Below are 16174 nucleotides of genomic sequence, written 5' to 3' on the forward strand. Positions count from 1 at the left end.
AAGCTTATAGTTAGGGCTGGATCAGGTGACCCTGAACCATCCCTTAGTTATGCTGCTATAGACGTAGACTGCTGGGGGGTTCCCATGATGCACTGTTTCTTTCTCTTTTGCTCTGTATGCACCACTCTGCATTTAATCATTAGTGATCGATCTCTGCTCCCCTCCACAGCATGTCTTTTTCCTGGTCTACTCCTCAGCCCCAACCAGTCCCAGCAGAAGACTGCCCCTCCCTGAGCCTGGTTCTGCTGGAGGTTTCTTCCTGTTAAAAGGGAGTTTTTCCTTCCCACTGTAGCCAAGTACTTGCTCACAGGGGGTCGTTTTGACCGTTGGGGTTTTACATAATTATTGTATGGCCTTGCCTTACAATATAAAGCGCCTTGGGGCAACTGTTTGTTGTGATTTGGCGCTATATAAAAAAATTGATTGATTGATTGATTTGTGCTGTTCATGCCATTTTGGCTTATTTCCCAAAGTGCCACAGGAATGATGTCAGAGGAATTCAAATGCAGTTCACCTGCAAGTTGAATTGCACAAATGATGTTCGAATGGCCATTCCTACGGCAGTAAGTATGCAGTATGACTGCAACTACTCTGCCATTCATATGTTTTCCCTTTTTATTTGTTGTTATCTATCGTCCACCTGGTCGTTACTGTGAGTTTCTCTGTGAATTTTTGGACCTTTGTCTGACTTAGTGCTTAGCTCAGATAAGATCATTATAGTGGGCGATTTTAACATCCACACAGATGCTGAGAATGACAGCCTCAACACTGCATTTAATCTATTGTTAGACTCGATTGGCTTTGCTCAAAATGTAAATGAGTCCACCCACCACTTTAATCATACCTTAGATCTTGTTCTGACTTATGGTATGGAAATTGAAGACTTAACAGTATTCTCTGAAAACCCCCTTCTGTCTGATCATTTCTTAATAGCATTTACATTTACTCTGATGGACTACCCGGCAGTGGGGAATAAGTTTCATTACACTCGAAGTCTTTCAGAAAGCGCTGTAACTAGGTTTAAGGATATGATTCCTTCTTTATGTTCTCCAATGCCATATACCAACACAGGGCAGAGTAGCTACCTAAACTCTGTGAGTGAGATAGATTATCTCATCAATACTTTTATATCCTCATTGAGAACAACTTTGGATGTTGTAGCTCCTCTGAAAAAGAGAGCCTTAAATCAGAAGTGCCTGACTCCGTGGTATAACTCACAAACTCGTAGCTTAAAGCAGATAACCCGTAAGTTGGAGAGGAAATGGCGTCTCACTAATTTAGAAGATCTTCACTTAGCCTGGAAGAAGAGTCTGTTGCTCTATAAAAAAGCCCTCCGTAAAGCTAGGACATCTTACTACTCATCACTAATTGAAGAAAAATAAGAACAACCCCAGGTTTCTTTTCAGCACTATAGCCAGGCTGACAAAGAGTCAGAGCTCTATTGAGCCAAGTATTCCTTTAAACTTTAACTAGTAATGACTTCATGACTTTCTTTGCTAATAAAATTTTAACTATTAGAGAAAAATTACTCATAACCATCCCAAAGACATATCGTTCTCTTTGGCTGCTTTCAGTGATGCCGGTATTTGGTTAGACTCTTTCTCTCCGATTGTTCTGTCTGAGTTATTTTCATTAGTTACTTCCTCCAACCCATCAACATGTCTATTAGACCCGATTCCTACCAGGCTGCTCAAGGAAGCCCTACCATTAATTAATGCTTCGATCTAAAATATGACCAATCTATCTTTATTAGTTGGCTATGTACCACAGGCTTTTAAGGTGGCAGTATTAAGCCATTACTTAAAAAGCCATCACTTGACCCAGCTATCTTAGCTAATTATAGGCCAATCTCCAACCTTCCTTTTCTCTCAAAATTTTGAAAGGGTAGTTGTAAAACAGCTAACTGATTATCTGCAGAGGAATGGTCTATTTGAAGAGTTTCAGTCAGGGTTTAGAATTCATCATAGTACAGAAACAGCATTAGTGAAGGTTACAAATGATTTTCTTATGGCCTCAGACAGTGGACTCATCTCTGTGCTTGTTCTGTTAGACCTCAGTGCTGCTTTGATACTGTTGACCATAAAATTTTATTACAGAGATTAGAGCATGCCATAGGTATTAAAGGCACTGCGCTGCAGTGGTTTGAATCATATTTATCTAATAGATTACAATTTGTTCATGTAAATGGGGAATCTTCTCACAGACTAAGGTTAATTATGGAGTTCCACAAGGTTCTGTGCTAGGACCAATTTTATTCACTTTATACATGCTTCCCCTAGGCAGTATTATTAGACATCATTGCTTAACTTTTCATTGTTACGCAGATGATACCCAGCTTATCTATCCATGAAGCCAGAGGACACACACCAATTAGCTAAACTGCAGGATTGTCTTACAGACATAAAGACATGGATGACCTCTAATTTCCTGCTTTTAAACTCAGATAAAACTGAAGTTATTGTACTTGGCCCCACAAATCTTAGAAACATGGTGTCTAACCAGAATCCTTACTCTGGATGACATTACCCATGTTGTGTGGGCCGCCAGAAGAGGAGGTACTGCTGGCCCAGCAACCAGAGGGCGCCCTGCCTGGAGTGCGGGCTCCAGGCACCAGAGGGCGCAGCCGCCTCACAGGAGCAGCTAGGGTGACAGCTGTCACGCATCACCTGCAACAGCTGTTACCAATCAGCAGGGGTACATCAGCAGGACGACGTCTCCACCTCTTTGCCGAGATATCGTTCTACCTGGAAGGTAATATTCTCAGCTGACTGCTTGACAGTAACCTTTTGTGACTTTTGTGAGTGATAACAGACCTTTTTCCAACGAGAGGTGGAGGTAGCTTTCCTGCCGTGTGGATTACTGGGTGCAAACGCGCCCACCTTTCTTTGTGTTTTTGTTCCTCGCCAGCAGTACCAGGTCCGACACGCGGAGGCAGTGGCCACCTGGGAGTTCGGGACTTGGCGGCTTCAGTATTCCCGGGGTCTGGTGGCGGAGGAAATCGTGTGGTTCCGGTTCTGCTTTGGACAGGTGTCTCCTATCTTCGAGCCTGCCCACACGACACCTTTGTGGATTGATTCTGATCTATTGTTGTAATCTGTTGTATTTGTTGTGCACATTCACAACAGTAAAGTGTTGTTATTTGACAATACTCCATTGTCCGTTCCTTTGCGCCCCCAGTTGTGGGTCCGTGTACCGACACTTTCCCAACAGGATATCTCGGCCAGCGTCATGGATCCCGAGGGGCGTCAACCGGCTGTTGAACGGCCAATGGAAGAACAGGGCGCACAGGCGTCCGCAGGAGGAATGATCGGTGAGTTGCAGCGGATCCTCACCGCTTTCACGGCTTGGTTGGATTTAATGACCGAGCAGAACGTCCTCCTTAACCGCAGGGTGGAGGCTCTCGCCGCGCAGGTGGAAGCGCGCCCTCAGGGCGCTGCTGCGGCTCTCCCTCCTGTCGATCCTGTGCGTAACAGTGACGTTCCACAGGTCGTTCAACGACCCCTCCCACCTTCCCCGGAAGCATACATAAGCCCTCCAGAGCCGTACGGGGGTTGTGTGGAGACGTGCGCGGACTTTCTTATGCAGTGTTCGCTCGTCTTCGCACAACGTCCCGTCATGTACGCGACTGATGCTAGTAAGATAGCTTATGTCATTAATCTGCTTCGCGGCAAGGCACGCGCTTGGGCTACAGCGCTTTGGGAGCAAAATTCACGGCTCCTTCTGATATATGATGGGTTTGTGAGGGAGCTCAGAACAGTGTTCGATCACCCAAATAGAGGAGAGACCGCTTCAGCCGTGCTGCTGTCAATGAGACAGGGGCGCCGGAGCGCAGCTGCTTATGCAGTCGACTTCCGCATCGCGGCTGCAAGGTCCGGCTGGAATAACACTGCCCTCCGCGCCGCCTTCGTAAACGGACTGTCCGTTGGTCCTGAAGGAGCTCCTGGTGGCCAAGGACGAACCGCGGGATTTAGACGGGCTTATTGATCTCGTTATACGATTAGACAATCGGTTAGAGGAACGCCGTCGGGAGCGAGGCGAAGGACATGACCGGATACGCGCCGCCCCTCTCCCTTCCGGGTTCGAAAAGGGGCCGCCCTCCCCACGCTCCACAGCCGCAGCGCTTTGTGGGGCAACAGCTCCCCCTGGTGACGTTGTTAGGAAACGCACAGGGCCAAAATGGGGAGGCTGATCCGTGGAGAGTGTTTTCTCTGCAGCTCAACAGAGCCACACAGAGAGACTGCCCCAAACGGCCAAAACGTCAACACTCACCCTTAGAGACTGGGCTAAGGGGGGGTCAAGACATTCAGTGAGACACACACAAATTGCCACAACGACTCCCAGTCACAATCCTGAGCGGGGATTTAACCCTTCAAGCCCGAGCACTGGTGACACGGGGTCAGAAGGGAATCTGCTAGACAGCAAGATGGGCAAAGGAGGTAGGGCTCCCTCTGGTGGCGCTTCCTTCGCCATTGCAGGTGCGGGCACTAGATGGCACCCTCCTCCCTTTACTCACACACAAGACACAACCAGTAACTCTGGTGGTGTCTGGAAACCACCGGGAGGAGATTGAGTTTTTTTGTAACTTCTTCTACCTCCCGCGTGATTTTGGGCATCCCATGGATGTTAAAGCACAATCCCCGGATCGATTGGCCGTCTGGGGTGGTGTGTTCAGTGGAGCGAAACCTGCCATCGGGTGTGTTTAGGATCCTCGGTTCCTCCCAGTTCCCAGGCTAAGGAGGAGGTCAAAGTCCCTCCCAATCTGACGGCAGTGCCGGTTGAGTACCACGATCTTGCTGATGTCTTCAGCAAGGATCTGGCACTCACCCTTCCCCCGCACCGTCCGTACGATTGTGCCATTGATTTGGTTCCAGGCGCTGAGTTCCCGTCCAGCAGGCTGTACAACCTCTCACGACCTGAGCGCGAATCAATGGAGACCTACATCCGGGACTCATTAGCTGCCGGGCTGATCCGGAACTCCACCTCCCGATGTGGGCAGGTTTCTTTTTTGTGGGCAAGAAAGATGGCGGACTTCGTCCATGTATTGATTACAGGGGGCTGAATGAGATTACGGTTCGCAACCGATACCCGTTGCCATTATTAGATTCCGTGTTCACCCCCCTGCATGGAGCCAAAATCTTTACTAGCTGGATCTTAGAAATGCGTATCACCTGGTTCTGATCCGGAAGGGAGACGAATGGAAGACGGCATTCAACACCCCATTAGGTCACTTTGAGTACCTGGTCATGCCGTTCGGCCTCACAAACGCCCCCGCGACGTTCCAAGCATTGGTTAATGATGTCTTGCGGGATTTCCTGCACCGATTCGTCTTCGTATATCTGGACGATATACTCATCTTTTCTCCGGATCCTGAGACTCATGTCCGGCATGTACGTCAGGTCCTGCAGCGGTTGTTGGAGAACCGGCTGTTTGTGAAGGGCAAGAAGTGTGATTTCACCGCACATCTTTGTCCTTCCTGGGGTTTATCATCTCCCCCAACTCCGTCGCTCCTGATCCGGCCAAGGTTGCGGCGGTGAGAGACTGGCCCCAACCCACTAGCCGTAGGAAGCTGCAACAGTTCCTCGGCTTTGCAAATTTCTACAGGAGGTTCATTAAGGGCTACAGTCAGGTAGTTAGCCCCCTGACAGCCCTGACCTCACCAAAAGTCCCCTTCACCTGGTCGGATCGTTGCGATGCCGTGTTCAAGGAGTTGAAACAGCGCTTCTCTTCTGCACCCGTTCTGGTGCAGCCCGATCCTAGTCGCCAGTTAGTGGTTGAAGTGGACGCCTCGGACTCAGGGATAGGAGACGTGCTTTCCCAGAGCGGGAAGACCGATAAGGTCCTTCACCCGTGTGCCTATTTTTCCCGCAGGTTGACCCCGGCCGAACAGAACTATGACGTCGGCAATCGAGAACCTCCTTGCGGTGAAAGAGCCTTGAAGAGTGGAGACATCTGTTGGGGGAACGTCCGTGCCATTCACGGTTTTCACTGACCACCGAACCTGGAGTATATCAGGACCGCCAAGCGGCTGAACCACAGGCAAGCCCGCTGGTCACTGTTCCTCGGCCGGGTTTGACTTCCGATCACCTACCGTCCGCGGACCCAAGAACCAGAGATCGGATGCCTTGTCCCGGGTACATGAAGATGAAGCAAAGCGAGTTGTCGGATCCACCGAACCCATCATCCCGGAGTCCACTATCGTGGCCACCCTGCACCTGGGGACGTAGATAGAACCGTCCGGAGGCCCTGGCACGAAGCCCGGACCCCGTGAACTGGCCGAAGACAACTATACGTCCCACCAGAAGCTAGGGCTTGCAGTCCTGGACTTCTGTCACGGCTCCAAGCTCTCCTGTCATCCAGGGGTGCGAAGAACCGGGGCAGTTGTCCTGCAGCGCTTTTGGTGGGCGTCCCTAGAGGAGCCGACGTCCGGGATTATATCCAGGCATGCACCACCTGCGCCAGGGGCAAGGCTGACCATCGCCGGGCATCAGGTTTACCTCCAGCCGCTGCCCGTGCCTCATCGCCCCTGGTCCCACATCGGCCTGGATTTTGTCACGGGCCTCCCGCCGTCCCAGGGAACACCACCATCCTCGACGATAGTGGACCGATTCTCCAATGCGGCCCCTTCGTGGCCCTCCCCGAAGCTCCCAACAGCCAGGAGACAGCGGACCTCCTGGTCCACCACGTCGTCCGGCTGCATGGGATTGCCAACAGACATCTTCTCCGTCGCGGTCCCCAGTTCTCCTCGCAAGTCTGGAGAGCTTCTGCCGGGAACTGGGGCCCGGTGAGTCTCCGTCGTCCGGGTACCACCCTCAGACCACGGGCAAGCGAACGGGTAAACCAGATGTGGAGCAGGCCTTGCGCTGCGTGACTGCCGCACACCCGGCGGCCTGGAGTACCCATTTGCTGGATCGAGTATGCCATAACAGCCAGGTGTCTTCAGCCACCGCCTCTCCCCTTTTGAGGTATGTCGGGGGTATCACCCCCGTTGTTTCCGGTGGTTGAGGAGAGGTCGGTGTGCCCTCGTCCAGGCCCACCTGCGGAAGTGCCGTCGGGTGTGGCGTGCCGCCCCGTTCTTGCTTTGCTAAAGGCCCGTAGGAGGGCAAAAGCCCATGCAGACCGTCGGCGACCCCGGCCCCTGCGTATCGGCCTGGGCAGGAGGTGTGGTTATCCACAAAGGACATCCCCCTCCAAGTGGACTCCCCCAAGTTACAGGACCGTTACATCGGCCCATTCAAGATCCTGAAGGTCATCAGTCCAGCCGCAGTGAGGCTTCGGCTGCCGGCCTCACTGCGGATCCATCCTGTGTTCATGTGTCCCGGATTAAACCTCCTCACTCCTCACCCCTCTGTACTCCGGGTCCCGGCGCCGCCTCCTGCCCGGATTCATCAATGGCGAGCCGGCTTGGACGGTACGCCGGCTTTTGGATGTCCGTAGGAATGGTCCGGGGCTTCCAGTATTTGTGGACTGGGAGGGGTACGGCCCCGAAGAACGCTCCTGGGTGAAGAGGAGCTTCATCCTGGACCCGGCCCTCCTGGCCGATTTCTACCGCACGCCACCCCGGACAAGCCTGTCGGGCACCAGGAGGCGCCCGTTGAGGGGGGGGTCCTGTTGTGTGGGCCGCCAGAAGAGGAGGTACTGCTGGCCCACCACCAGAGGGCGCCCTGCCTGGAGTGCGGGCTCCAGGCACCAGAGGGCGCAGCCGCCTCACAGGAGCAGCTAGGGTGACAGCTGTCACGCATCACCTGCAATAGCTGTTACCAATCAGCAGGGGTACATCAGCAGGACGACGTCTCCACCTCTTTGCCGAGATATCGTTCTACCTGGAAGGTAATATTCTCAGCTGACTGCGTGACAGTAACCTTTTGTGACTTTTGTGAGTGATAACAGACCTTTTTTCCAACGAGAGGTGAGGTAGCTTTCCTGCCGTGTGGATTACTGGCTGCAAACGCGCCCACCTTTATTGTTGTTTTTGTTCCTCGCCAGCAGTACCAGGTCCGACACGCGGATGCATTGGCCACCTGGAGTTCGGGACTTGGCGGCTCCAGTATGCCCGGGGTCTGGTGGCGGAGGAATCGTGTGGTTCCGGTTCTGCTTTGGACAGGTGTCTCCTATCTTCGAGCCTGCCCACACGACACCTTTGTGGATTGATTCTGATCTATTGTTGTAATCTGTTGTATTTGTTGTGCACATTCACAACAGTAAAGTGTTGTTATTTGACCTACTTCATTGTCCGTTCCTTTGCGCCCCCTGTTGTGGGTCCGTGTACCGACACTTTCCCACAACAACCAGACCTCTAGTAATACTGTGAGAAATCTTGGAGTCATTTTTGATCAGGATATGTCATTCAATGCGCATATTAAACAAATACGTAGGACTGCTTTTTTGCATTTGCGCAATATCTCTAAAATTAGAAAGGTCTTGTCTCAGAGTGATGCTGAAAAACTAATTCATGGCATTTATTCCTCTAGGCTGGACTATTGTAATTCATTATTATCAGGTTGTCCTAAAAGTTCCCTGAAAAGCCTTCAGTTAATTCAAAATGCTGCAGCTAGAGTACTGACGGGGACTAGAAGGAGAGAGCATATTTCACCCATATTGGCTTCTCTTCATTGGCTTCCTGTTTAATTCTAGAATAGAATTTAAAATTCTTCTTCTTACTTATAAAGGTTTTGAATATCAGGTCCCATCTTATCTAGGGGACCTCATAGTACCATATCACCCCAATAGAGCGCTTCGCTCTCAGACTGCAGGCTTACTTGTAGTTCCTAGGGTTTGTAAGAGTAGAATGGGGAGGCAGAGCCTTCAGCTTTCAGGCTCCTCTCCTCTGGAACCAGCTCCCAATTCGGATCAGGGAGACAGACACCCTCTCTACTTTTAAGATTACGCTTAAAACTGTTGGGGAAGTGTCGTGACACGGACCCACAACAGGGGGCGTTAATGAAGGGACAATGGAATAACCAAAAAGTAACAATTTAATGTTGTGAAGGTGCACAACGTAATACAGACAGATACAAATATGCGCTATATCAATCCGACAAAAAGGTGACGTGTGGCAGGCTCGAAGATAGGAGACGTCTGGTGCGAGAAGAGCCAGATCCCACACAGGTCTCACCACCAACGGACCTGAAGAACACCGGAGCCGCCAAGCCCTGCGCCCCAGGTGGCCACTGTCTTCAGCAGTCAGACCCAGTACTGCTGGCAGAAAACAGAAACAGTTCTGGATGAGTGTGAGTTCGCTCACCTCAGTAATCCCACAGTCTGTACACAATGAGGAGGGAGAACCTCCACCTCCAGCAACAATTTCACCCCTGCAGCTCCTGTTGGTCTATTTCCTGGATGGAGTGAGAGGCGAAGAACGTTGTCCTCTCACTGTCTGCCAATCCAGCCTCCGACAGAGTCCACAGGAACACAGCTGCACACAGAACAATGTCTTGGACAACAATAATCACAGCAGAGAAGATTACCTGTATGGTAGAAGATTTCTCGGCGAGGAGGTGGAGTTGCAGTCCGGTCCTTTGTAGTGGTGGTGATGGGTGACAGCTGGTGTTGATAGGTGACAGCTGTCACCTCCAGCGGCTCCGACGCCCTGTCGAGCTTGGAGCCCGCACTCCAAGCAGGGCACCATCTGGTGGTGGTGGGCCAGCCAGTACCTCCTCTTCAGCGGCCCACACAACAAAAACTTTCCTTTTGCTAAAGCTTATAGTTAGGGCTGGATCAGGTGACCCTGAACCATCCCTTAGTTATGCTGCTATAGACTTAGACTGCTGGGGGGTTCCCATGATGAGTGTTTCTTTCTCTTTTTGCTCTGTATGCACCACTCTGCAGCATGTCTTTTTCCTGGTTCTCTCCCTCAGCCCCAACCAGTCCCAGCAGAAGACTGCCCCTCCCTGAGCCTGGTTCTGTTGGAGGTTTCTTTCCTGTTAAAAGGGAGTTTTTTCCTTCCCACTGTCACCAAGTGCTTGCTCACAGGGGGTCGTTTTGACCGTTGGTGGTTTTTCCGTAATTACTGTATGGCTTTGCCTTACAATATAAGCGCCTTGGGGCAACTGTTTGTTGTGATTGGCGCTATAAATAAAATTGATTTGATTTGATTTGATTTTCCAGCACGAATGACACATGAATGTGCTGACTGCTGTAGGAATGTTGTACGAGGTGTTTGAGTGCAGTTCTCATGCAACATAAATTGCACGAATGTTCGAATGTTGTGCAATTTGTGCTCTAGTGTGACGGGGTATAAGTTTTGTTTGTTTTTTGTTTTTTTATATTGGAGGTAATTTAATATATGGAGGGGGGAATCTCTGAAACATTTAATTTTTATAAATTTATTTGCTATGTGTTGAAAATTTAGATTTGTGAACATGGCTTTATTGGCTTTTGCATGAATGAAGTAAAACATCTTAACATTGGGTGTCTAAGACTTTTGCACAGCACTGCATGCTACTTGACATTTTTATTTTTGTTTGCATTGTGTAATTGAAATTGCACACATAATTTAATTATTTAACTAATAAATACATGTTATTATTATTACTTAATATCTAAACAGAAATATTTTAATTCCCCAATTAGATTTTTACAGCCACTGCATCCTGCACATGAGCATAAATAAAATATACATTGGATTCTGCAATGGTTGTAGAAAAATGTTGTCATTGTGGCAGACTGTACAGTATATAAACTTTGGTCAGGTCTGAGGGTCAGACATTTTAAATAAGTGATAATAAATATTCTGGTGAAATTTTATATCATTAGCAGGGTCATAAGGCCTATGAGAAATGATTGTGTGAGTAATGATAATGATGGCAATTTATCAATCAGTGTGTTTTCTCTTTATGTCTCCTTCTGGTGAACCACCATTAAATTACTCGCTTGCCCTAATTGGTTTAAATGTCAGGCTGTTAGTTGACTGACGGACGACATCTGTTCTTTGATTTGCGGACAGATGGTGGGAGGAGCTGAAGGTCAGTGTGGTTCCTGGTTGTGTATGGGGATGTGTGCCATATCCGTTGCTGCTGTCTAAATGTAACGATGGCAAGCAGAGCAGAACAATCAGAGTGCTTTTAACGAGGTTCAAAAGAGTAATAGAAAGCATATGAGGGCAACATGGGATGGATGGACTAATTTGAATGCCATTTAAAAAGCTCCAAATTGTGTGATGGGATGTGGTATTTGTCTGCCTTAAATGCTGTGTAACAGTTGTTATTTTTACATGATTTTTGAAAGCACTGTGTGGCATCAAGGACACAAAAATGTTGCTTGCCACCAAGCGTCTGGTGCAGTGGTCTCCAAACTATTCCAGAAAGGGCCGAGAGGGTGCAGGTTTTCTTGCAGCCACTGACTTCAGCAGGTGATTTCACTGATTAACATCCCTTTGAACAGGTGGGATGAGTTCATCAGTGAAATCACCTGCTGGAGTCAGTGGCTGCAAAGAAAACCTGCACCCTCTCGGCCCTTTTTGGAATAGTTTGGAGACCACTGGTCTGGTTGAACATGAGGCAGCGATTGAAGCAGGAAAGAAATAAATCCAACAAAACAGCAATTTCTGAAGTAACCACTGGTTTGAATCTACACCTGAGTGATCATTGAAACAAGAATTTGTACATTGTGATCTTTATAAACATGGTGTTTAGACAGAGTGGTTGTTGTATGGTGGTGCATTTCGGGGGTGAAATCAACACCTTGTGTCGACATTTCCTGCATCCAGATGGTTTTGCATTTGGCAAACTGCAGGAAGTGTTGAGCCCACGTCTGCTGCATGGCCAGATCGCAGCCAAGTAATAAGAGGCCCTTTTAAAACACCAGATGGTACAAACACTGTTGTCTTGATGCACCATTTTTCATACGCACTATTAAATAAACTCAAGAGTAACAAGATGAAGTCAGACATTTCCCGTGGTAGTTCCAGAGATGGATTTCTTCCACTATCACGCTCCAAAGGTCTGCACCCTGCCCTTTAAGAACAGTCAAGTATCACATTGGACATAACTACAAGGAGCACTGAAGCATCTCCAAAGGCAAAGATGACCTTGACCCTTAGAGAAGAAAAAGTGAGCAGACTTCTTCAAACTGTATACATGCACGGGTCTCTGTGTGGCATCTTCTGCAGCTCCACTGTTTAATGTTGACTTCCAGTATCACTCAGTGAGGATTTGACCATTTGGTCATGCCAAGAAACATTGAAGCCTTATTTCCACTGATTGGTCGAGATCTGTACGTCATGGTACATCACGCTATTTTGTGCATTTCCCTATTCAGATTTAGGCACAGGTACTGGTATAACCATCCCATACTGCACCTTTTTTTTTGGCACCCTTTGCTTGGGGTACCAAAATAATGGAATGGTAACAACAAGGAAGAGTTAGCCCACAGTTGTCCATTGATCAATTGAGAAACAAATGCTGAAGCTACGCTAAAAGCAGCACACTATTAATAAAATATATCTTTATTTATAATGGTCCACATGAATACAGACGTGCAGTATAACATCTACAGACACCTATATTACTTGTCAGTGAACTCCTCATGTGACTATTCATGCAGGTTCCAACTTCTGCTATTTCAAATATTATAACCATTCACACACTGAGTAAATATAAAGTCTTCTTACTTGTTGCGTTGTTTCAACCGGATTCTTCATCACAATTTGACAAAAACTGTTATCCACATAAGATGCCCTTGTTTTGGAAGATGACATCTGAAAATACTTTGATTCCTTATCATGGAAATTACTGAATAATCACAGCATTTTTTAGCGCAATGCCTTGGTGTTTGTTTGCTCCAGATTTGTTTCTCAGCTTGAACTAGACGATGCCAGCACTTTGTCCCGCCAACAAGAAGAAAAATATCACTTAGTTGAAAAGCTGAAAGCATCACAGCTCATCACATTTATTCACCCCAGTGTTCACCACTGTGTGCTTTGTCTCTTTGGCATTCTGCTCGTGATGAAAATAAATGGCATTAATGATCCACCAAGACAAAAAAAAGTATGTTAAATTCTGCCATGTGAATGAAATGCCTATACAATATAAAATATATGCAGATGCACCTAAAACTCTTTCCGTGTGGAGGAGCCAGGGCTGCCCACAATGACGTGCATGTCGACGTCTACCATACTCCACCTACCAAAAAAGGGGCTCCTGGCAGTGGAAACGCAAGCCAAGCCATGCTTAACCATTCCAAAATGTACCATACCATGCCGTACTGACCTGGACCACTTGGTGGAAATCCAAGATGTGCTCTCTGTCCTCAGTGGTTTCTGAGATCTGAGATGCAGATACATTTTTGTTGCATTTTTTTGTTCCTGGCACAGTTTAGTCAATGGTGTCTGGTCTTAAAATGCCACGACCTACAACCTGCATAATTCAGTGGTCTTTGCTCTTTGGTATACTTTGCACACTTTTTAAAACATTTTTGTGTTCCTGATTGTGTACAGATTTATTGCAAGTGACAAGTGATGGAAATACAGTGCATGAAGGGCTTACACACTATAAATGGTGGGCACCCAGTTGAGGGATGGGTGGGTGAATTAAGATAAGAGATAAAGGGATGGATGGATACAGATTGGAGACCCAGCAGAAGACAGGATGATGTAGATGGCCCATAATCCTTAGAGGCTGACAGCACACTGGCTCTTCAGTGATTGAAGGGTGTGTGTGTGGGGGTGTGTGTGGGTGAGCTCGTGAGTGACGTGGCAAATCTGTTCTTGATAGTAATCTGCCTATGAAATGGTGCAGGAGAAGGATGAAGCTATGGGATGCAGAGGAGGGAAGGTGGAGTGACAGAGGTAAGGAATGATGAGTGAGGAAAAAGCCCATTAAGCATGAAATCAATCAGCAGAAAGAAAGAAAGAAAGAAGGGAAGAAAGTGACATATGGAGAGAGTAAGATCTTAAAGAAAGGCAGTAAGACGGGGAAAAATAAGAGTCCTCAGATAACTGTGATATTGATGACAGCACAGTGGGGGAAGAGGGGATGAATGGATGGGATGGGATGGAGGGAGGGGGATAAGGAGGCTAAGAATGAGTGATCAAAGCACCCCAGGCCATGAGAGAAAAAGTGTGAAGAAGAGCGAGACGCAAGGATCCCATGAGGGAGGGGGAGAGAAGAAAAGAGCGAGGAATGAGGAGAGTACTGATTCACAACAAAAATAATCTGGATGCAGACAAGAGAGGCTGAGAGAGAGAGAAAGAGAGAGAGAGCAAGGGACAGAAAGGCAGAGAAAGGGACACCAGCCTGTTGATGTGATAAGAAATGAAGGCAGCATGGCCTCCTCTCTCATACACACAGACAAATCCACTCACAGAGCCCCACTCAAACATATAGCATCTTCCTCTATAGTCTTTCTCCTCCTGCAGGTCAGTACAGCAGGGCATAAGCAGGAGTTCAGCAATCCCACCTCTGATATAAACCCAGAGAACACAACAGAACAGCCTGCACTGCAAAGCTGCTGCTTATCGACAGATCAAACGGCACACTGCAAAAACGAATAACATGGCAAGAATTTCAAGGCAACTTAGTCAAATCGACTTTTGAATTTGAAGTTTGGTCAGTAAAAATATTAATATCCAAACCACAAAGCCTACGCAGAAGTGCTAAAACCTACAAGTGCTAAAAGTGCTAAAAAAAATGGTTCGGGTCTTTGTAGCTAGTTTCCTCATTAGTGCTGATATGTGCCGGGTCCAGGTGGCCTCTCATAGTGGCCTCTGCTAACAGGTGGCCATTAACTGTTGACTACTGACTGCATGTTTGTCCTTGCTGAATATTTTATTACAGATGTCTTAGATGATATACTAAATGTACTAACTGACCTGTAAGAAGTCTAGGGCTGGTTATTGATAAGATTTTATTGATGTCGATGCCATTATCGATTCTGCTTAGCGATCCGATTGATTCCCTTATCAATACCTCTTGTGAATTTTCTGTGTACTAAAAGTATTGTTTACAGGTTTTCTATGTCAACACAACATTTTATATTGGTCACTGGATCCTTGATCTCTGGACATAAATAAAAATAAACAAAATCTGTAGTTTTTGTCAAAAGAATTTCCTTTCAGACATTTTGGCATGAATGTCTCTCCATACCTCTGAGCTGAGCTGAGCTGAGCCGGCTGCTGCACGTCAGCGCAGGACGTCTCATTTTGGGAGGAAAAAACATTTGATCGATTGCAGTTTGTTTGTATTACAACGTTTGGAAAGAGGTGTCATTTGATTTAAACGGTGTTTCGCTTTGAATTTATTAATTCCGACTGGACTCTATCATTCTTACTTGATTCGGCAGAGAGCCGCGCAGCGTTTGGAGCTGTGTGAACAGAACGGAGGACGATTCTCGTTTCTTTCTCGCAACAAGACAGGAGTCCCAGTTAGTGACTTTAATCCGCACAAAAGTGACTCAGAGATTGACATATTCATGGATGAAAGTGCTGAAAAACAAAAAAAAGCTGTAACCCAAAATTTGGTTTGACCAAAACAAATTGTCATTAAACTTAAATGAAACAGGGATGAAGTGGAGGTGTAAGAGTCACTAGGTGTTCACAGGAAAGTTATTTATTTCTATATGTGTTTATTTATTTTCATTGTTAGTTGGTTTTATCTTTTCTGTTCTGTTTTGTTTCATCAGGTTCTTTTTGTCTCTTTCTCTAAAATTATATTGTAGCATTATTAGTTATTTTGAGTTATTATTACTATTATTATTGTTGTTGCTATTATTAATATATGAATAAAATAATTACAGTTTGATTCCTTTACAACGAATGCCGAGCCATTAATTATTATACAGAAAACAAATGCACACAAACATGCTGAGACGCGATCAGCTTAATGCTAACTTTAACATTGAAAACGCCATAGACACGCTAACGTGGTAGCATCGGCCCCGTTTTTAAGTTATAAAATACATCTATCAACTGTTTCAGAAGACCATAACAGGTCGGTTAAACATAAAAAAGGTAAATATTACGCACAGACATATGCTCTTTAGGGTTTTAGTGGGGAAAAATTAAGATAAAATGTAGAGAAATGATCATTTTCCTGACATACACCCCCAAAAACAATGGCCACTCTGAAGGACCGATAAGGGAATCGTTAAGCAAAAAGGTTATTGATGTTGGTGGATCGAATAATTTCTTAACGATACCCGAAAGGACCCGGCTCTCGATACCTATCCCTAAAGAAGTCTG

The 16174-nt window shown here is 47.0% G+C and overlaps 1 protein-coding gene across 1 annotated transcript in view; it reads left to right on the forward strand.

Moving 5' to 3' along the window:
- Positions 1-16174, forward strand: part of LOC117502203 (CUB and sushi domain-containing protein 3-like) — a 1088443-nt gene that overhangs the window by 632841 nt on the left and 439428 nt on the right. Inside the window, 1 exon segment of the mRNA XM_034161241.1 lies at positions 6750-6800. Coding sequence (XP_034017132.1) covers positions 6750-6800 — 51 coding nt within the window.

This window comes from Thalassophryne amazonica, chromosome 20 (assembly GCF_902500255.1).
Source record: "Thalassophryne amazonica chromosome 20, fThaAma1.1, whole genome shotgun sequence".
Taxonomy (NCBI): Eukaryota; Metazoa; Chordata; class Actinopteri; order Batrachoidiformes; family Batrachoididae; genus Thalassophryne; species Thalassophryne amazonica.